The sequence below is a fragment of the Symphalangus syndactylus genome, chromosome 10 (assembly GCF_028878055.3).
Source record: "Symphalangus syndactylus isolate Jambi chromosome 10, NHGRI_mSymSyn1-v2.1_pri, whole genome shotgun sequence".
Lineage (NCBI taxonomy): Eukaryota > Metazoa > Chordata > Mammalia > Primates > Hylobatidae > Symphalangus > Symphalangus syndactylus.
Window position 1 is genome coordinate 61,979,973 of NC_072432.2, and position 14,995 is coordinate 61,994,967.

General features: G+C 43.3%; 1 protein-coding gene across 2 annotated transcripts in view; it reads left to right on the plus strand.

Annotated features, from left to right (window-relative positions):
• SCARB2 (scavenger receptor class B member 2) overlaps nucleotides 1-14,995 on the plus strand; it is a 55,609-nt gene that overhangs the window by 11,658 nt on the left and 28,956 nt on the right. For both annotated transcript variants that reach the window (XM_055297270.2, XM_055297272.2), the window contains exon 2: nucleotides 6,709-6,866. In XM_055297270.2, coding sequence (XP_055153245.1) covers nucleotides 6,709-6,866 — 158 coding nt within the window. The remainder of the gene's footprint in view (nucleotides 1-6,708; nucleotides 6,867-14,995) is intronic.

A 14,995-nucleotide genomic window follows, 5' to 3' on the forward strand; every position in this document is an offset into this window, starting at 1 on the left:
GTGGCTCACACCTGTAATCTCAACACTTCGGGAGGCTGAGACGGGCAGATCACCTGAGATCAGGAGTTCGAGATCAGCCTGACTAACGTGGTGAAGCCCTTTCTCTACTAAAAATACAAAATTAGCCAGGTGTGGTGGTGTGTGCCTGTAATCCCAGCTACTCGAGAGGCTGAGGCAGGAGAATCACTTGAAGCTGGGAGGCGGAGGTTGTGGTGAGCGGAGTCATGCCACTGCACTCCAGCCTGGGCAAGAGAGTGAGACTCCCTCTCAAAAAATAAATAAGTAACTGAATAAATAAAAAATAAAGTAACAACAATCAATAGCCTCATTTGTGAATAGAAATTGGAGGCAACACATGACTTTTTCTGCACATTTGTAGTAATGTTATCTGCTACTTTAAACATCTCTTCTAATATGAATATAGAAATTTCTGTAGATTGATAATTTATCATAATATCTAGGTATTTTTTCCTTAGATAAATGTGGTATTTTATTGCTTACAAGTCTAGTTTGTTCCTTGTTATATCAAGGAGTTTTTAGAATTCACCAATAAAATGAGAAGGTAGGAGATCTTGTCTACCATTATATCTCCAATACCTAGAACAGTGGCTGGCACAAAGCAATTGCTAAGTTAATATTTGTGGAAAGAATGAAAGAGTTTCATCAGTTTTAAGGCTGTGAAAATCCTATGCTATACTTGCTATGAAAAAGGATGTTATAAAAAATTCGTTAAAACCAAAATTGCTAAAGACAGATCTAACAGACTTAGAACTAATGTTTGTGTGCCTTTGGCATATTAATTATGCATAAAAATAGACCCTGCTAATTCCAAACTAGTCTTAACCATTTATGAAAGGAGGCCAGAATGTCTCCTTGAAAAATAATATTTGCAGCTAAGAAAGTTACTATCTCTTCTTGATTCTGCAGTACTGAAATTCAGACTTTTTATTTATTCAGATTACCTTTCTTACATATTATTTAGAATATGCGGCATTTTGCCACATTGAAGATTTTACCAAGAAGAACTAGGTAAACAGCAGAAGATGAATGCCTGGCACAGCATTGTGCTCTATGCTACGGTATCATCTGTTTCTTCATTAATTATTTATTGTGTCCCTTCTGTGCCAGAAACCATGTTATGCGCTGGGGATCCATGAAAAAGATACAGTCCTTAGTATCAGACCCAATCTGATACTAAAGACTAATAAACACATTTTCCTTATAAAACTTGTGAAGTTTCATGAAAGCAGAGAGAAAACATATATCTCAGAGGGGCTTTCTGAGAGATGGCACTTCTTAATTGAGCCCTGAAGCCCAAGTAGAAGTGAACCAGGTGATAAGGGCCCTGCAGAGACTTCTGGGTGAAGGGCAGTGAGTGACTCAGGCCAAGGCACTGGCTGAGAACTTGTGTGGTGGGTGCTAGGTAACAGTAGATGGTTGCGTGTTGCTGGTGCATAAAGTGCCTATCAGGAAATGACAGCGACAGGTGATGCAGTTGCATCAGATCACAACAGGTCAAGGACTGTGGACTTTATCCTTTGAGCAGGGGTGGAGTATCTGTTCCATTAGGCACTTTTGACAGGCTTCTCTGAAGGGTGAGGTGGATGAAGCATTTGAAAGGAAAAAGGCTGGAGAGAGGGAGACCAATTAGGAGCCTACATACAGTATTGTCACAGTCAAAGCCAATGATGAAATGTGCCTTAGGGTAGAAACGGGGAAGAGGAGGAGGTGAAATCAGCAGGACTTAGTGATCAACTAGGGGAGAAAATCATGAGTCCATTTTGATCATGTTGTCTTGGAGCAGCCTGTGAGATGTTCAGATGGGGGAATTTTATCACAGATCCATGCTACTGGAAGGATCTAAATAATTTCAGGCATAAGCTGTTTGTTAGGCTGAATTACTGGGTCTTGCACATAATTTTTCACTCTCTGTTACATACATGTTGGTTTTGTGTCCTTAGCTAAATTTCTTCTTACAGACAGGGCCTATGCCTGTTTGCAGGGCATAGTCCAGGCACATAGAAAGCTCTCAGTAGGTACATATTGGGTGACTAACTGAAAAGTATGTTTTTCAGTCCAAATTATTTATTTAGTTGTTGACACTGTGAATTCACCATATAACTTGATAATTTTCCAGTATTTTGTTTTAGTGGTAGTGCCACAGTATTGTGCGTGGAAAAATTCATTATGTTCGTCTTGGTTAAAATTAATAAGCAACAGTTATATTGTGACTCCACAGTGCCACTCTTAATATCCAGAGTCACACTGTAAAACCGATTTAAGGCCTTATGTTGCTTTTTCATTTAGTGTAACTAAGAAGACTCAGCTGATTACAAGGTTTGTCTGGTGGCTGTCACCACCACAGCAGAACCCTCGGTAAGGAGGATCAGTTGTTCCCAAGCCATGGCTTTCTGTTCAGACTGGCAAAGGGCGCCTTTGAGGGGGACACTAGCTCGTTGTATCTGGCGGAATGAATGACTTCCTGTGCCAGACAGTCCGCGGTCTTGAGGCTGAGGTTATTATTTGTTAGTTTCTCAGGCCTTCCTTTGCCGAGCAAGCTCCTGGGAGTGCACACTTGAATGCCCTGAGGATCAGAAATAGAAGGGGCAGAAATTAAAAGTTTAAGTCAAAACAGAGCCCTCTCTGGACCATCTTGTGGCAGCAGGTTGAGGTGCTTTCTTTGGACACATTAGCATACTGGGACTGCACGGCCGCCTGGAAACTCTAGAGTTGAACTCTCTCTTTTTCGGTTCCTCACCTGTGGGCTCCTGACTGGGAGCTGACAGTAACCTCACGCAGCTGCCCTAGTTTCCTTTCCTCCAGATGGCAGGGGTAACACTCGAGGAAAACCTGAGAGTTCGGAGTCCCAACTTATGGCTTCTCCATAGTTTCACTGTCCCTCTGGGCTAGAGTTGCCAAATAAAATAAAATACAGGACACCCAGTTAAATTTGAGTTTCAGATAAACAACAAATAACATTTTAGTACGCGTCTGTCCCGTGTGATATTTCAGTTCAGTCCGATGTATCAGTTGTTAATATCCTGCCATATTTACTTTATCTCTCTGATGCACTTTTTCTTGAATTATTTGAAGTAAGTTGTAGATATCACATACTTTGTTCCTAAGTCCTTCAGCATGCATCTCCTGTGAATAAAACCATTTTTGACGTGGCCCATGCAATATTTGGGACATAATTATATTATAAAATTATTTGTTGTTTATCTGAAATTCAAATTTAACTGGGTATCCCAGGTTTTATTTGCTAAATCTGGCAACTCTACCCTCAGGGTGCCATGGGGTGGCAGCTGCTGGATGGGTGAGTAAATCTGCACCCCTGGACTTGGTCAGATTTGATTTCATTTACTGGCTTTGTGACTTGGGACAGCCAGTGCCACGATTTCTTTGTCTGCAAAATGGGGATTTTTATTTTGTAGTGTCAGTGTAAAGCTCAGAGATAATGTACATTATAAAGCCCCTAGCATAGCACCTGACTTTAGCAGACTCACAGTAAATTGCAGCTGGCGTGGTAGTAATGGTAACTGAATAGTAACTGCCATTCTCTGAGCTGAAAGTGAGAAAATAAAAATAAAGACACACTGTTTTAGAAATGTTGGCAGCTGTATTTACAACTTCCCTCTGTTCTCTCATTCCCCATCTCTCTTCCTACTTAGTGCATTCGCGCGAACATACACACACACACACACACACACACACACACACACTTAGTCTCCAGCACGTGATCTACTCTGGGATTGACAGAGGGTTTCCTGACAAACATCCAACTTGTAAGGTGGAGGAAAAGAGACACATGAAAGCAGCAGGAAAAGCCACCACTCTTGAGGGCAAGATTTGAATGGAGTAAAAGGGGCCATGAGGATTTGTCTGAGTGCTGATGACTCAGCTAAGAAGTGGCCAGGCAGAGAAGGGCCGTGAGGGTAGAGGCAGACAGAGGAGAAGCCCCGGCTGTAACATGGTCTGGGTTGGTTGTGACTCTGGCATGCTGCCAAGGACTGTTTTTATTGTTTTTGTTAGTTTTTCATTTGCTTTGTTTCATTGAGTAGTCAAATGTACTAAATGTTTATTTCTATCCTGAAAGTTGGAGGAACAAGTTCAAGTCACACTGTTTACACATGTCAGAACAGCCAGGTTTACCCTTCTTTCTGGTAACCCCCTCTTTCTGGAAACCCTTCCACTTGTCTTTGGATTTATGGTTGCCTAAAAGCTGGATGCCAGCCCAGCAAGATAAACCCAGGAGGTTAGCCATCTGTTCATTTATGTTTGCTGATTCTTTCAGGGTTCCTAATTCTGAGGTGATTTTCTTCACGTGAACAAATAAATGAGATCTCAAGTCTTTTCTCATTGGAAACTTCACACACTGTGATGCTTGTCAGAAAAATTAGGTAGGAATACAGAGTGCTCACTCAACTGTCCTGACAGTAATAGGAAGAGAAGTGTGGTGGAGCTGAGAGTGGGGGCGGCTTGCTCCTGGGCCTTTGCAGCAGAGCAGACCGCAGCTGAGGCAGCATCAGGCTCGCCTTTGTTTTGCAAGAATGGAGGAAAGCCAAGATGAAGGGAGTTCTCTTTGTGTCCATTCCTTCTCCTTGCCCTAGGGTCTATCCGTAACATCCTATAGAATCTGAGTTTCTTAGATTTTCACTTAAAAAAAAAAAGTAAGGGAGCATTTTTTTTTTTCTGCTTACAGAAGTAATTTATTTCTGTTGTAAAAATCCAAACAAAAGCAACAGTGATTGGAAGACTCCTCCTAATCCGGACGTGAATTATAACTGATACAAATTCTCAACACTGAAAGTTCACATTTTGGTTTATTTGCAGTCTGTGCTTTTATATTATTTTTGTATTTCAGTCGTTTTTACTGTAAAAATACAAGGCTTTTCTCTGTTAACAGATAGAGGACTGTTGGGAATACCAGGTGTTAGGTTTCTGTTAACCTCAGGCACTGTATTTATCAGGCCTCTACTGCCACGGTGAGTAACAAGTAACTCCCCAGTCTCGTTGCTTATAACAATAATATGTGGGTGTGCAGGCTGGTTGCAGTTTGAGCTCAGCTGGCTCAGTGGAACGAGGCTGGACTCCAGGCTTCTGGTCAGCTTTAGGACTAGTCTACACATCTCCATTTTAGAACCTAGGCTGAAGGATCAGCAGCTACCTGTGGCCCGCTCTTCTCTTTTCCAAGGGTGGCAACTCCAAGACGGCAGATAGAAACTTGCTGTGCATCTTAAGGCCTTAGCTCCAAATTGATACATTGCCATTCCACCCACATCCTCTTGGCCAAATCTAGTCACTTGGCCTAGGCTGAAGTCAGTGAGGCAGGGAGAATACTTCATCCTTAGGGGAGCCATGGTGTATTAATTTGCTAGGGCTTCCCGAATAAATACAACAGACTGGGTGGCTTAAGCAACAGCAATTTGTCTCATAGTTCTGGATGCTAGAAGTCTGAGATCAAGGTGTTGGCAGACTTGGTTTCTTCTGAGGCCTGTCTCCTTGGCTTGTAGAGGGCTGTCAGTTCTGCGTGTTTTCACGTGGCCTTCCCTCTGTGCTTGTCTGTGTCCCAGTTTCCTCCTCCAGTTAGGACACCAGTCCTATTAGCAGGGCCTACCCTCATGACTTCATTTAACCTTCATCACCTCTTTAAAGACCCTGACTCCAAATACAGGCACATTGTGAGGTACTGGGGGTTAGGACTTCAGCTTAGGAATTTAGAGTATGGGGGGCATTATTCATCCTGTAACACAGAACAGGGGTGGAAAGTGCAGGAGGGATTGTGTGCAGAGTGCAGTCTCCATTGTCAGCTAACCTCAGTGAGGCTAGGCCTCCTGGTTTTTGAAACGGGGATAGGCAGTTCCATTTTAGGGTTTTGGGGGATCCAATAAGAAAATACATTTAAAGCCGCTAGTGGTGGAGGTGGTAGGAATGGATGTGGTTCGACTTGAAAAAGGACCAAAACTGGCCTTCTTGGGCCCTTCCCCTTGTTCTCTCATCTGGGCAAACTGGGAGTGTATGGTGCTTTTCAGAATTGCTTAACTTCTACAGAAGATACACCATCCATGGAATCTTCAAAAATAACAAAGCCAGCAGGCCCTTTAGGCACTCAATCTGTGCCCTAGGTTTTGGAAACACTATGCTTCATGCTTCTGCCCATGTCTGTCTTTAGTACCCTTCCTTTACAATTAATTAATTAATTAACTAATTAATTTATTTTGAGACAGAGTCTTGCTCTGTAACCCAGGCTGGAGTGCAGTGGCACCATCTTGGCTCACTGCAACCTCCACCTCCCAGGTTCAAGCAAGTCTACTGCCTCAGCCTCCCGAGTAGCCAGGATTACAGGCACGTACCACCATACCTGGCTGATTTTTGTATTTTTAGTAGAGACGGGGTTTCACCATGTTGACGAAGCGCGAACTCTTGACCTCAAGTGATCTGCCCACCTTGGCCTCCCAAAGTGTTGGGCCACCGGGCCCGGCCCCTTTACAAATATTTATCGAAGGCCTTCTCTGACTTACTAGAACTGTGGGCTCTATTGGTGTAAGATATGGCCCTGTTCTCAGGAGACTGCAGTTGAATGCCTGTGAAATGATTAAAATAGTGATCTAGGAGGTCAGAATAGGGGGTGTCCCTTCCTCTGCTTCTTGGGTTTAAAGCCAACTATTGCCTTACATTTTTGTAAATCTCCTTTTGTTTTTTTCCTAGAAAATTGTGTTAAGGAATGGTACCGAGGCCTTTGACTCCTGGGAGAAGCCCCCTCTGCCTGTGTATACTCAGTTCTATTTCTTCAATGTCACCAATCCAGAGGAGATCCTCAGAGGGGAGACCCCTCGGGTAGAAGAAGTGGGGCCGTACACCTACAGGTAAGTCTTGACCGAGTCCTGTCTTGCAAGAAATACAGAGTGACCCCAATATGGCCTGAGTCCTTGCCTCTTCCCAAAAGAGCAAGGCTCCAGGGCTGTGTGGGAGCACACTTTCTGATTTCATTGTCTGAAACACTGCTGATGTTTTGTATTTGTGTGTGAAACCTCAGCAGAGAATGGCTTTGTGGACTCGGCCAAGTCTCAGCGTGTTGTGTTTTGAAGTGCGGCGGGTTCCTCCTGAGTTGGCAGACTGTGATTATTAAACCATGAAGAGTTACTCCTTACCCTGACCCTTTTAAGGTTGCCTCTTGATATTCTTTTTTTATTTTATTTTATTTTTTTAAGAGACAATGTCTGGCCTTGTTGCCCAGGCTGGAGTGCAGTAGAGCAGTCATAGCTCACTGCCACCTCCAGCTCCTGGGCTCAAGTGATCCTCCTGCCTCAAGCTCTCTAGTAGCTAGGATTACAAGTGTTCACCACCACACCCAGATAATTTTTTTTGTAGAGATGAGGTCTTGCTATATTGCCCAGGCTGGTCTTGAACTCCTGGGCTCAAGTGATCCTCCTGCCTCAGCCTCCCAAAGTGTTGGGATTACAGGCGTGAGCACCACCATGCCCGGCTACCGCTTGATATTCTTAAGTGACTTTAAGGGCCTCCCTTCATTTCCATTCCCCACATAACTAGTTTTAAAGCAGTTTCAGAGTTTACTGTTTTCTGGAACAGATTTTTCTGTTTCTTACCCACTCCTTTTCTCCACCTATCCTGGGTATAAGCAATAAGCAAATAGCAGAGGCTGTTAGAGTCTTTGCTGGTGACCACCAATTCCAAACACTGGGGAATCAGGATCCCTTTAATCATTTTTAAATGATTAGTAGAGGGAGATGCTTGAATCAGAGCATTTTCTCTGTTGCAATCTTCTCCTTTTCCCTATTACAGTACCTCCTCCCTCTCCCACACAATAATCTTTCCAATAAAGTCTCTCCTTACCAAGTTAGAAAACAAATTAATAGAGGAAGCAGACAACAAGATCTTTTTCAACACTGCTGAATGATAAAAATGCCTGACAATTCTGTTGTAATCGATTGCTCAATAAATTATTGCTGACTGATTCATGTGCTATGAATCAGTACTGTTCTCAGTGGTGGGAATTCAGAGATAAAAATCCTAGTTCCTGCCTTGGGTGCCCATGCTCTGACTCTGGAGTCAGGTGACCCATTTTGATTCCCGCCTCTGCAACTTAGTAGTTCTCTGTGCTTCCATCTCCTTATCTATAAAATGGGGATAAAAATAGGACCTCCTCCACATGATTGTTATAAAGATTGAGTCAATGAGTCATTATGTATAAAGTGCTTAGACTAGTGCCTAGCACATAATTAGTGATACTTAAGTGTTTGCTCTTACTATTAGTTGGATTAGGCTATTTTTGCATTGCTATAAAGAAATACCTGAGTCTGGGTAATTTATAAAGAAAAGAGGTTTAATTGGCTCACGGTTCTGCAGGCTGTACACACATGGCACGCTGGCTCTGCTCGGCTTCTGGGGAAGCCTCAGGGAGCTTTTACTCATGGCAGAAGGCAAAGCAGGAGCAGGCACGTTACATGGCAAAAGCAGGAGCAAGGGATGAGGAGGTGCCACACTTTACAACAACAAGATCTCGTGAGAACTCACCCACTGTTGTGAGGACAGCACCAAACCATGAGGGATCCTCCCCTATGACCCAAACACCTCACCTGGCCCTATCTCCAACACTGACAGTTACAATTCAACATGAGATTTGGAGGGGACTTCCAAACTCTGTCATTCCACCCCTGGCCTCCAAATTTCATGTCTTTCTCACATGTCAAAATATAATCATCCCTTCTCAATAGTCCCCCAAAGTCTTAACTCATTCCAGCATTAACTCAAAAGTCCTAAGTCCCAAGTGTCATCTAGAGATGAATTCCTTCCACCTATAAGCCTGTAAAATCGTAACAAATATTTCCTTCCAAGATAGAATGGGGGTATCAGCATTGGGCAAACATTCCCATTTGAAAAGGGAGAAATTGACCATAAGAAAGGGGCTACAGGCCCCAAGCAAGTCTGAAACCCAACAGGGCAGTTATTAAATCATACAGGTCCAAAATCATCTCCTTTGACTCCGTGTCTCACATCCTGGTGCAAGGGGTGGGCTCCCAAGGCCTTAGGCAGCTCCACCCCTGTAGCTTTTTTATGCTGAGATTGCAAGCTGATGGTGGCTCTACTATTCTGGTGTCTAGAGGATGGTGGCCTTCTTCTCACAGCTCCACTAGGCAGTGCCTCAGTGGGGACTCTGTGTGGAGCCTTCAGCTCCTCATTTCCCCTCCTCACTGCCCTAGTAGAGGTTCTCTTGAGGGCTCTGCCCTTGGAGCAGGCTTCTACTGGGGCACCCAGGCTTTCTCATACATCATCTGAAATCTAGGTGGAGGATGCCAAGCCTCCTTCACTCTTGCACTCTGTGTTCCTGCAGGCTTAACATCACATGGAAGCTGCCAAAGATTATGGCTCTCACCCTCCAGAGGAGTGGCCCGAACTGTACCTCAGCCCCTTTGAGCCATGGCTGGAGCTGGAGTGGCTGGGATGTGGGAAACAGCACAGGGAAGTAGTGCCCCTGGCCTGGTCCCTGAAACCACTCAGTCTTCCTAGGTCTCAGGGCCTGTGATGGGAGGGGCTACCTCAGAGATCTCTGAAATGTTTTCAAGGCCTTTTCCCCATTGTGTTGACTGTCAGCACTTGGCTCCTTTTTAGTTATGCAAATATTTTTAGCAATGGTTGCTCTACAGCCTGCTTGAATTGATCTCCCCACAAAAATATTTTGTTTTGTTTTGTTTTTGAGACAGGGTCTCACTCTGTTGCCAGGCTAGAGTGTGGTGGCATGATCATGGCTCACTGCAGCCTTGACCTCCTGGGCTCAAGGGATCCCCCTGCCTCAGCCTCCCAAGTAGCTAGGACTACAGGCAAGTGCCACCATGCCCGGCTAATTTTTAACTTTTTTTTTTGAGACATAGTCTCCCTATGTTGCCCAGGCTCTGGAAATGCTTTTTTCTTTCTCTGCCACACGGCCAGGTTGCAAATTTTCCAAACCTCTATGTTCTGCTTCCCTTTTAAATATAAGGTCCAACTTTAAGTCATTTTTTTACTGCCACATCTGACTGTAGGCTCTTAGAAGCAGCCAGGCGACATCTTGAATGCTTTGCTGCCTAGAAATTTCTTCTGCCATATATCCTAAATCATCACTTTCAAGTTCAAACTTCCACAGATCCCTGGGGCATGAACACAATGCAGCCAAGGTCTTTGCTAAGGCATAACACATGTGAACTTTGCTCCAGTCCCAATAAGTTCCTCATTTCCATCTGAGACCTTTTCAGCCTGAACTTCACTGTCTATGTCACTGTCAGCAATTTGGTCACAATCATTTAATCAGTCTGTAAGACATTCCAAACTTTCCGTCATCTTCTTGTCTTCCTCTGAGCCCTCCAAACTCTTCCTTTCTCTGCCCATTACCCAGTTTCAAAGCTGCTTCCACATTTTTCAGCTATCTTTATAGCAATATTTGACTCTCAGTACCGATTTTCTAAATTAGGTTGTTCTTACATATAAAGAAATACCTGGCTGGGTGTGGTGGCTCATGCCTGTAATCCTAGCACTTTGGGAGGCCAAGGTGGGTGGATCACTTGAGGTCAGGAGTTTGGGACCAGCCTGGCTAACATGGCAAAACCCCACCTCTACTAAACATACAAAGATTAGCCTGGCATGATGGTGCCCACCTGTAGTCCCAGCTAGTCAGGAGGCTAAGTCAGGAGAATTGCTTGAACCTGGGAGGCAGAGGTTGCAGTGAGCCGAGAACATGCCACTATACTTCAGCCTGGGTGACAGAGCAAGACCCTGTCTCAAAAAAAAAGAAGAAAGAAAGAAAGAGAGAGAGAGGGAGGGAGGGAGGGGAGAGAGAGAGAAAGAGAGAAGAAAGAAAAGAGAGAGAGAGAAGAAAGAAAAGAAAGAGAGAGAGAAAGAGAGAGAGACCTGAGACTGGGTAATTTACTTAAAAAAGAGGTTTAATTGGCCTATAGTTCCACAGATTCTACAGGAAGCATGATGCTGGCATCTGCTCAGCTTCTGGGGAGGCCTCAGGAAACTTATAATCATGGTGGAAAGAAGAGAGGGGGAGCAGGCATGTCACATGGCCAGAGCAGGAGCAAGAGAGGGGAGAGGTGCCACACTTTACAACAACCAGATCTCGTGAGAACTCACTTACTATCATGAGGACAGCACTAAGCCGTGAGGAATCCTTCCCATGACCCAAAAACCTACCAGGCCCCACCTACAACACTGGGGATCATATTTCAACATGAGATTTGGAGGGGACACCAAAAACTGTATTATTGGTCTTCGTGGATTAATTTAGTCTGTACAAGTCAATATGTAGAATTATAAAGATGAACCCTGTTGCTATATGAAGAAATCTAAGAAAATACTTGGGTCCTCACTGTTTAAAAGCCATTTTGTATGTGTTTTATGCCTGAGGAAACATTGTGTACTGGGTAGAGAAAGTTTGTATTTCAAGCTTTCCCGCTGGCAACAATTAGAAGTTGAACCAGGATCACTATCTAAGTGTCCCATTGTTTGTTGTTGTTGTTATTTTTAAATGAAATTCCTTAAGATGTGATGGAGACTCTGCAAACTATCCAAAATAGTGTCATTCCAACATGTCACCAATATTTAGAATTATTAATGAGATACTTTACAATCTTTTTTTATCCTGTCTTTGAAATCCTGTGTGCATTTTACACCTATAGAACATTTCATTTCAGACTAGCCACATTTTGAATGTGCAATAGCCACATGTGGCTAGTGGCTACCCTATTAGACAGCATAATTCCAACCATACTCCCATGATTTTTTTTTTTTTTTTTGAGACAGAGTCTTATTCTGTCTCCCAGGCTGGAGTGTAGTGGCGCGATCTTGGCTCACTGCAACCTTTGTCTCCCAGGTTCAAGTGATTCTTCTGCCTCAGCCTCCCCCGTAGCTGGGATTACAGGCGTGACCACCACGCCTGGCTAATTTTTTGTATTTTTAGTAGAGACAAGGTTTCACCATGTTGACCAGGCTGGTCTCAAACTCCTGATCTCAAGTGATCCACCCGCCTTGGCCCCCCAAAGTACTGGGATTATAGGCATGAGCCACCACGCTTGGCCACGCCCATGATTTATAAACTCTTCAGACACACTACATTGCCAGTATTCATGCTGTTGCTTCAGTCAAGAATGAATTCCTCAGCACTACCTCTCTTGACCTTCACATCTTACTTAGTGCAAATGCTGTCTCCTCCTGAGACCTGCCTGACTTGGGATACTCTCACCCTGTTACATCTTATTTAAAATGTCAAGTAGACTGGGCACAGTGTCTCACACCTATAATCCCAGCACTTTGGGGGGTTGAGGCGGGCAGATCACTTGAGCTCAGGAGTTTGAGACCAGCCTGGGCAACATGGCAAAACCCCGTCTTTAACAAAAATAAAAAAAATTAGCCAGGCGTGGTGGCATGTGCCTGTGGCCCCAGCTACTTGGGAGGCTGAGGTGGGAGCATCGCTTGAGCCTGGGAGGTGGAGGTTGCAGTGAGCTGAGATTGCACCACTGCACTCCAGCCTGGGTAACAGAATAAGACGCCCATCTCAAAAAAAAAAAAAAAAAAAAAAAGAGTCAAGTATACCACTTTATAGCAATTGTAAAGTGGTATGTTGATATGGTTTGGCTGTGTCCCCACCAGCCAAATCTCAGCTTCAATGGTAGTTCCCATAATCCCCACATGTCATGGGAGGGACCCAGTGGGAGGTAACTTAATCATGGGGGCAGTTACCCTCATGCTGTTCTCTTGATAGTGAGTTAGTTCTCACGAGATCTGATGGTTTTATAAGGGACTTTTTAAAAAACCCCCTTTGGCCAGGTGCAGTAGCTCATGCCTATATTCCCAGCGCTTTGGGAGGTCAAGGCAGGCAGATCACTTGAGGTCAGGAGTTTAAGACCAGCGTGGCCAACATAGTGAAACCCTGTCTCTACTAAAAATTACAAAAAAAAAAAAAAAAAATTAGCTGGGTGTGGTGGCACACACCGGCTGAGGCAAGAGAATCACTTGAACCCGGGAGGCAGAGGTTGCAATGAGCCGAGATCATGCCACCAAATGCCACCCTGGGCAACAGAGCAAGACTTTGTCTCAAACAACAACAACAACAAACAAAAACCCTTTTGCTGGGCACTTCTCTTTGCTGCTGCCATGTGAAAAAAGACATGTTTGTGTCCCCTTCTGCCATGATTGTAAGTTTCCTGAGGCCTCCCCAGCCATGCTGAGCTGTGAGTCAACTAAACCTCTTTCCTTTATAAATGACTCAGTCTCAGGTATGTCCTTATTAGCAGCGTGAGAACAGTCTAATAAATATGTGCATCCATTATGACAGTGACTAAGTGCATTTTAATAATTGGCTTAGGTATCTGTCTTTCTTCCCAGTGTACTGGAAGCTCCATGGGGTGCAGTGACCAAGTCCTTTCGTCTCTGTCTACTATTTAATGAATATTTGTGGAATACATGAATTAAACATCTTCAATTGTGGTTTAAATTCATAGGACACATGTGGAAAAACTGTTTAACACTATAGGACACAATTATTAAAAAGTATTTAAAAGTAATGACAAAAAACGCAGTTACTTTTGCACCCACCTAATAGCCAGAACCATAGGACTTAGTTCAGGAAACCCAAGGATAGGTTCAAGAAAGGGGAATCAGGCCCTGAAAATGAATGGCTTTGTGAGGAATATGCACATGTGCAGTGCAGGCTGCTAAGAGCTCCTGACAGGGCTGAGTGGGTCGTGAGATCTGGGATTTGTAGAAAAACGTGGGTTTTTAGGGAGCTGTCCAAACCCTCTATGGGGCCTGCTAGTCTCTACAGTGTGCCTTTTGCAGTCATTCACTGGATTTGATTTCTGTCACTTGTGGCTTTATGATGCTGTTGTTTAAGCTGGATAAGACAGAACATTCCACTAGCTCCTGCTCCAGTGTTTTCTCCCAACTGAGTCAGCTGACTCCGTCAATTGTATTCCAGGGGGCCTGGGGCAAAGGGAGGGGAGGGCATGTAGCCCTTTTCGCCAGTTAGTATGGGTTGGTGTGGTGGTGGGAAACCTCTGAGATGGGGAAGAGCCAAGCAAGGCTGTGGAGGGCCTAACTCATCTGACACAGGATTTACAGTGGCACATTTCCCAAGCCTTTCACATATTGGGGAGTTCAGAATAGTAATGCTTTTGGAAAAAGATGATGGGTGTTCCAAATGTTGATAACAGCCAGTCAGTCTGGTTTAAGGAATGGAGTGTATTATTTACATTTTTGTAAAGCTGCAGATTGAGCAGCCCTGGAATGGGTCTGTGAATACAAGGCTCATTGGCCTCATGATCCTTTTGCTCAGGGACATATTTGTATAAAATTTGTATCAAAGTCGTGGTATCCCATGGCTTCTGCAGCCTTTTTGAGGTTTATTTTTTGTCTTGTCAGATACCTTTTTCTATTTTGCCTACCATTTAACATTTCAAGAATTAAAAAAGAAAACAATTTGTCTAAGGGCACTTCTAATTAATTTTCTTATTTCTAAGAAGTATTTGCTAAATTTACAGTATCCCGTGAAATATCTTATTTTGGGGTTTCTTAGTTTTGCTGTTTGTATTATTCATTTCTTTTTTAGGCTTGTATTATTTAAAAAGATGTAAGGGCTATATCTTAAGTTATTTTATTATTCATTGATATCAAGTAATACTGGATTTTCAAATATAATCAACATATATAATATATACAGCATTATCTTTAATAGTGTAAACTATATTTTATATTATAAAAATTACACATATATATGTGTCCCATATATATAATCACTAAAGATCAACTTGAATATGCAGTAAAGTTTTGAACAAAAACTACTGTCCATGGCTTCACTGTCTCAAAAATAACCAGTGCTAACTAACATTTTAGTGGATATCTTCTTGGCCATTTTTCTATGAATGAGTTTTAGATGGTTATCATACTATGTACATATGCATGTACATATACAAAATATACATGTTTTTTATTCATCTAATGT